Consider the following 7,748-nt stretch of genomic DNA (forward strand, 5'->3'; position numbering starts at 1 on the left):
CTTACTGTGAAGTCACTCCTGATGGCAAAGTTCTCTGGCTTGACGTCGCAGAGGTGGAGGCGATGGGAGAAGTCGTTGTCGAAGTGGCTCACCATGTCCAGGAAGCTGAGGGCAATGCGGCTGGTGGCCCGAGCCTGTCCCCCCCTGGGGCCAGAGTCGTCCAGCGGAAAGAGAGCTGCGTGGTGGGGGCTGCCGGGGGCCAGGTACTCCACAGCATAGAAGTGGCCGCAGGAGCCCAGCACGGGCAGGACGTGGTGACTGAGGTCCTGCAGCAGGCTCAAGTACACATACTCCTCCTGCTGGAGCAGGGACCAGGCGCTGTCCAGCTGCCGCCGCCAGCCTGGGCCTCTCCTGGCCGGCCACAGGGGCCCCATGCTGCTGCCCGACAGCTCCAGACCTAGCGCGTTCTTCACCTCCCCGGCCACCAGCAGGAGCAGGTCCGCCTCGGAGATGCCCTGACCGCCCGGCCCGGCCTCCTCTTCCAGCAGGCCGAGGGGCGGGAAGCTGGAGAAGGCCTCCCTCTTGGACTTGAGGACGACGGGCCGGCCACGCCACTGGGCCTGCAGCACCTTCTTGCCACGCTCGTAGTACAGGCAGCGCTGGTACAGCAGCTGCCCCGCCACGCACAGGTCCTCACACAGGGCGCCGGTCAGCCAGCCACCCCGGTAGTCCCGGCACTGCAAGGAAGGGAACCGGGTGTCACCACGGGCACCCGTCCGCCACGGCCACCCCACCGCCAGTGGCCGGGTGTCACCACGGGCACCCGTCCGCCACGGCCACCCCACCGCCAGTGGCCGGGTGTCGGGAAAGGCACAGGCTGGCCCCAGCGCTCGGGAGCCTGTGATCCGGCCTCAGATACAAACGACAGGCCATCATGGGCAGGTAGGTCGCAGCCAGACTCTCTCTGAAATACTTAAATGTCGCAACAATAGTGAACATGGACGGACAGGCATGTTCCCCAAACAACTATTTACACAGCAGTTACACGATAATAAGAATCACAAGTAAGCTAAAAACTCTAATGTATGTTGACTTAAAGCAAAAGAGATCTTTAGCTATCATAGAAACAGAAAGATAACTCAGTTCTAAAACAAAAAAGGAAGAGGGGCTGGGAAGGTGGCTCAGTGGTAGAGCGCTTGCCTTGCATGCATGAGGCCCTGGGTTCGATTCCTCAGTACCATATAAGCAAAAAGAAAAAAGCCGGAAGTGGCACTGTGGCTCAAGTGGTAGAGCGCTAGCCTTGAGCTGAAGAGCTGAGGGACAGCGCCCAGGCCCAGAGTTCAGACCCCATGACCGGACAAAAAATAAATAAATAAAATAAAATAAAAGGAAGAGGAAGAGGAGAGGAGGAAGAGGAGGGGGAGAAGAAGAGGAGGAGGGCGAGAGGAGGAGGAGGAAGAGGAAGAGGAGGAGGAAGGAAGAAGATGCCTTCCGTCTGCCAAGCCAGAGGCACATACCAGGTCTCAGGAGACGGCTCTCGAGCACCAGGTCTGTTATATCCTCTCCAGTGCGGGCTGGTTGTTGTGTGGGATTCAGCTCTATTAACCCTGAGTAGATTACTAGATGCTCCTTCAAGTTATAAAACGAACCTCCAATGCTTAGACACATAAAAATCCTGAAACAATCACAAGGCTCTGAAAACTACCAATTTTCATGACTCATTTAGACTCGTGGTGTTGGACAAGGCTAAAAAGATGGGGTGGTCTGCATCCATTTTGCTGCAGAATCAGTTTGATGGCTGGTCTTGCCCCTAAATGCAAAATACAATGTGTGTGTGTGTGTGTGTGTGTGCCCTATTCTGTTTCTCTGGGGGACAGGGAGGACTTAGGGACAGGAGCTCTAGTGAGCTAGGCCAGGCTGGCCTAGAACTTGAGATCATCCTGCCTCAGCTTCCCAAATGCCATTTTATCTTTCTAACATCCAGAAAGTCTGATTTCCAAGCATGTCTGGCCCCCATGTGTTGGGTAAAGGATGGTGGACTGACAAAGGCTGGAGGACCATGAGATGAGCATGGAGAGGCCACGCCCTTCCTCCCAACCACTCTGCCCTCCCTGGAAGGAAGGGAAGGCCCGGGCTCCTTGAGGACCTTCGGGGCAGTCTGCAGGAGGAGGGGCGCGGAGGGGAAGGGGCTGAAGGCACTACTTCATCTCTCTACCATGAACTACAAAACAGAACTGAGAGAGAGAAGCAAGTAAAGAGCACTGATGGGGTGGGCAGCTGACCCGACCCCGGAGCTCCAGGATCCCTGGAGGGGATCCCCGCTGGGAGGGGAAGGCTCGCTTTTTCCTGGGTGCAGCTGAGCACAGCCCTGGAGAGGAGGACGGCCTCGAGAGTTGCCAGCCATGCAGCGGGGCCTCCCCTCACCTATGAGCACAGCGAGGAGCAGGAGCACAATCACTCACCGCCAGAGAACTCGCTCTTCAAATGGGGCTGTGGCAGAGCTGCCGCCAGCGTGAGTGCCCCCCCCAGCTGCCCCAGCAAAGTAAGGAGTGACCACAGGCCGTGTCCCCGGACTCCTGCTCCCTCCTTCTCCTTCTTCTTTTGTTGGTCATGGGGTTTGAACTCTAGGCCTGGGTGCTGTCCCTGAGCTCTTCAGCTCAAGGCTAGATCTCTACCAGTTGAGCCACAGCACCACTTCCAGCGTTTTCTGTGTATGTGGTACTGAGGAGTCGAACCCGGGGCTTCATGCATGCTAGGCAAGCACTCTACCACTAGGTCACATTCTCACCCCTCCTGTCCCCTCTTGCCACTTACAGAGTAACAGTGCCAGCTTCCAAAAGGAACCCATGGGCACTCATGGATATCTTCCCAGGCTCAGTCCACAGTTCAGATCTGACACCTTTAAAACTCCTGCATGCCAATATAGCCTGGCACACACAAGACAGGAAGACAGCTAAGCTTCGGGGCAAGCCTCCGGGCGCTGCCAGGCTGAGCAGCTCATTCCCAAGCCGTCCAGAGAGCAAGAGCACTGCCAAGGAGACCTGGCATGGTGGAACAAGGTCTCAGACACACAGTCCCAAACATGGCGGCTTTAGCTAGCACTAGCTCTTCTCCCTGTCTCAGACCTGGCTCTGAGAGGGTAAGGGGGGTAGGGTTCTTCCTGGAGCTATGTCTGGGCTCAACCTGACAAGTGGATGAGCAGAAACTCCCAAGCAGACAATGAAAGGAAAGGTAAACTCAGGTATAGGGGCAGCTGTGCAAAGGCCTGGCCTATACTTCATGCAGCTCCAAGTGTGTCAGGAATCAGAAAGGGTTCAGAGAGTGGAGAGCAGCTCCAGCATACACCTGCAAGACAGACCGGAATGTCCCACCCCAAACACCATCATCTGACAAATGTCCTCCCTCTAGTCCTGCATGCGCCGAATCTGCCCCTGGTGCCTCTGCTCCCAATTCTCACTAAACCACACCCAGGTCGTGCTGTGTGCCTGGGTCTAGCAGCACAATGTTGCTGTTACATTACACACACACACACACACACGCACACACACACAGACTCATGGAGGTACTACAGCAATGAAATAACATAGGAAACTGAACATACATTACACTTGCCCCAGCAAACGTGGACGGCAATTCCAAAAAGGATTTGCAAGACATTTTGAACAATGGTATAACTGATGCTGGCATCGGTCTACAGGCTTTGAAGGGGAATCTTAATTATGGCCGTTCTTCTGGAGGTCAGCAGAGTGGTTTCGAAGTGAGTCCCCCACCCAGCTGGTTTCTTGCTGGGAAACCCAAAATCAAAAAGGGCGGAAGGTGAGTGGAGTGACCAAAGCCGGGCCTCGGGCTGCCGGCTGCCACAGGTGAGGTCCCAGGCTTCTGACCTCACTTGCTAGTGGCCCTGGGACCTCAGCTGTCAGATACTTGACATTACATCAAAGCATGCACTGAGAACTCTATATGAGTGCGTCTATTTCAGAGCTGTCATTCTTGTGGGGAAACTTTTGGCATTCCCACTTCTCATGCAGAAGGCAAAATGTATCCCCATCCACGGCAGGTTAGCAGGGCCACGTACGTTCTCAGGCATTTCCCACTGGTCTGTGGTTGCTGGGCTCTAGAAAGACCTAATCCAGAGATTTGAAATACAGTAAACTTGACATATTAATTGCAGCTTTAAAGGTAATTAAAACCCCTTATGCTGGACACTGGTGGCTCACGCCTGTCATACTAGCTACTCGGGAGGCTGAGATCTGAGGATCGCGGTTCAAAGCCAGCCCCAGCAGGAAAGTCCATAAGACTCTTATATCCAATGAACCACCAGAAAACTGGAAGTAGAGCAGTGGCTCAAAGTGGTAGAGTGCTAGTCTTGAGTAGAAAAGCTCAGGGACAGCGCTCAGGCCCTGTGTTGAAGCCCATAGCCTACAATAACATCTCATAATGTGAGACAAGAGCTGCCTTATTGTATTATCCTGTTGAAGCTATTTTTCTATACTGCACTTTGAACCAGGGTTTTGCACTCCCCAGGCTGGCATTCTAGCACCTCAGCCACACCTGCAACCCTTTTCACTGTGGTAATTTTTGAGAAAAGGTCTCACTTTTGGACAGTATTGGCCTAAACCTCGATCCTCCTATAAATACTTCCACCATAACTCGGATGACCAGAGCACAGCACAATATCCGGCTTTTGGTTGAGATAGGTCTCTCAAATTTCCTGCCTGGGTTAGCCTCAACTGACGATACTCTGGATCTCCACCTCTCAAGTCTCTAGGATTCCAGATGTGAGCCACCATGCCTGGAGTTAAGTCCACTTTTCCACTTTCGTCTACCTAATTGCCAGCTATGTGAACACCCAGTGGATGTGCTTTTAAGATTCACTGGCATGGAATTCACAAACCAACGGGGTGAAAAGGTCTCAATGTGGCTAACTCCAGCATAGTTTTAAATTAAATGGCAGTAGGTTTGCATTTCCCTTGAATATGTGTATATGCCTACAAATGCACACTCTATCCAACCAGTCCTAGCTTGTGCTAGAAGTGTTCTTTGTGGCTGTTGCTCATTATCTTTCCCGTTTGTAGCACGGTTCTCAGACAAGAACAAAGCCTGTCGACTCTAGTCTTAGAAACTGTTGGCAGGTCTCAGAGATCATGCCAAAGGACCGGGTTTCCTTTTGTATATTTGTTTTGAAGGAGCACCAAGGTCCTTGGCGCCATTCATATTTCATGAGGGGATTTTCTCCAGGCTGTGACACCATGCGCTGCAGTATGCAGCAGGTAAAGGCTCCCCAGGAAACCCCTTTCTTCTTTACCAACGTGGCCAGAGCACTCCCGGGAGGAATACCAGGCAGAGGAGCCTTCTGAATAGCACAGGGGGATGTTTTTGCATTGCTTTGAAAATGGCACGCTATGGAAGGGCTGTCTACACCTTCAGTTACAGCTTTGGGTTCTCGCTGTGGGAGAAGCCACTTACCACCCTTGGTCTCTACCACGGGACACGACCATGTCCAGACCGGCCCTTGACAGACTGTGAAGCAGGGAAATTTGCCTCCCTGATGCTCAGTTTTGCCATCTATAAATGGGATAGTAAAAGCAAAAATACTGTAGAGTCTGCGAGAGGGGATTATGCAAAACGTAAGGCATAATAAAAGGAGTAACAAAAGCCCAGTGCCTGGCAGAGTGGACATCAACGGAGCAGGCACCTCCAGCGCCCGTCCCACAGGGAGAGAGAGCCCAACTCTAACCATCAAGCACGTCCAAACTCTCTTCCACAGGCTGAACCTCCCCAACGGCACCACAGCCCATTGGTGAGTGGTCCCAGCTCATGGCTGCCATCCCCACTGGAAAGCTCCGAAGTGGACTGGTGCGGTCTGGCAGGCTTGAATCCTTCAGAACATGTGAAGTCAGCTTTGCTAGAGACTCGTTTGGTTTTATTTATGTATTGAGCTTGGATTTCACCATGTACGCCAGGCTGGCCTGGAACTCAGGATCTTCCTGTCTCTGCTTCTAGATGTGCAGCCACAGCCCAGGCAGGGAGTCTGGTCCAGGAAATGTGCTTGGCTCCCTCAAAAGAGGACAGAGATGGTGTAGACATCTGACTTTGTCTCCTAACCGGTTCTGGGCTTTCCCAGCCAGCTGATGTACCAGGTAAGTTCTCCCTGCAGGCCGCAGTGGCCCCTGGCAGGCAAGAGCCTGGGAAACCGGCTGCTGTGGAGAATGTTCACCACAGGCCTCTGCTCTGCCAGAACCTCCCTTTGGCTCCAGTTTTCTTCTGCACTCCGGTACTCAGAGTGAAAGCTAATGAGTGTCTGGAGGCCGGTCAGAAAAATAACAACCAGTTTTATTATGTAGGATGAAAGCCAAGCAGAATGGAAAGTGCTGAGAGCCGGCACAGAGGCGCAATTCAGCTGTAGTCTTTGGGAACCACAATGCCAGCCTCTGCTGGGCAGCCCCATCAGCACAGCCAGAAAGGGGGTGGGGGTGATGTGGGGGTGGGGAGATATCACCCTGGGCCAGCCCGGTGACTCTGTCAGCAGCTCGCCTGAGAACACTGCCAAACAAACTAGGAATGTCAGAATCTGAATCATTTTGGGGGGCAACAGTCAAGACTGAGGGCTGTCAGAAGCAGGGCCAAACTCCTCGGTAGTATGTCACAGGAAAGCCAGCTCCATAGGCTGTCATTGAAGACAGATGGGTGAGGCTTCTAAACAAATTGGCTTTAATTTACAACCTGGGATGCTGGGAAAGTAATGATTAGCAATTACTTAAATTCTATCAGGCTATTTACATGCCATTAGATCTCTCCCCGCCTGAAAAGTAGTGTTCATTTTTAAAAAATTTTTAATCTAAAAGATTGCTGTATGAAATTTGTAAGCAGGTCCTGCTCACTAGGAAAAGTATTTTCTCTTTAATTAATCGATCGGCTGCCCCCAAATAAAGGAAGGAAATCTTTATAGGTGAAAGAGGTTTGTAGATGGGTCAACTGAGAACTATCTATGAGCTCCCACAAGTTAAACTTAGGGGAACTTTAGTGTAACCGGGACTGAAAGAGGTAACTGGACAGCCGTCCAACAAGGAGGAAACATGAATTGTCTGACTTCTTTAGTTTCCCCAAATTCCACTGGAAGATCATTTACTTTGGGTGTGCATGGGAGAAAGAGGGAGAGTGGGAGAGAGAGGAAGAGGAGAGTGAGAGAGGGAAGAGAGAGGAGAAGAAAGGGAGAGAGAGAGAGACAGACAGGCAGAGAGACAGAGAGACAGACAGGCAGGCAGAGAGACAGACCGAGCAACAGAGCGACAGAGAGACAAAGAGCTAGCGCACTCGATGGGGTCTGAACTCAGGGCTTAGCTCTTTCACCCTGGACTGGTCCTCTCTGGCTTTGCTCGGATCTTCTGGGGATGAGGCTCGTGGACTTTCTGACTTGGGATCCACGCTCAGATCGCGGCCTCCGGGGTGGCTAGGATGCAGCGTGAGCCACCAGCGCCCGGCCCCAGCTCCTTTACCTTTCCATCTTTGTCTCTTGTCTCAAAACCCACCCGTGTGGAAGCAACTGGGCCGAGAACTTTCTGCGTCTTTCCTGGAAGTTTCTCAGGAAACGGATCATCTCTGAAACCAGCTGGGCCGGGTCGCTATCGCAGCGAGGTCGGGAGCTGACGGCCGCGGCCCCTGCCTCGGATCTCCTGCCCAGGACGTCCCCTCCGTGCGGCCGGGAGCCGTGTCCCCGGGCAGGAGGCCGGGCGGGCGGGTGTCTGCGGTTCGGTGCCCAGCAGCCCAGCCCGGCCGGGGAGCCCTGCGTAGCCTTCCCGCGTCAGCCC

The 7,748-nt window shown here is 53.2% G+C and overlaps 1 protein-coding gene across 1 annotated transcript in view; it reads right to left on the reverse strand.

The window, feature by feature from the left end:
• Fam69c (family with sequence similarity 69, member C) overlaps positions 1-5,768 on the reverse strand; it is a 16,561-nt gene extending 10,793 nt beyond the window's left edge. The window contains exons 1-3 of the mRNA XM_013026112.1: positions 5,678-5,768; positions 2,223-2,308; positions 6-677 (exon numbers count right to left, since the gene is read on the reverse strand). Coding sequence (XP_012881566.1) covers positions 6-677; positions 2,223-2,308; positions 5,678-5,768 — 849 coding nt within the window. The remainder of the gene's footprint in view (positions 1-5; positions 678-2,222; positions 2,309-5,677) is intronic.
• Positions 5,769-7,748: the final 1,980 nt, after the last annotated feature.

This window comes from Dipodomys ordii, unplaced genomic scaffold (genome assembly GCF_000151885.1).
Source record: "Dipodomys ordii isolate 6190 unplaced genomic scaffold, Dord_2.0 Scaffold91, whole genome shotgun sequence".
NCBI classification, from domain to species: domain Eukaryota; kingdom Metazoa; phylum Chordata; class Mammalia; order Rodentia; family Heteromyidae; genus Dipodomys; species Dipodomys ordii.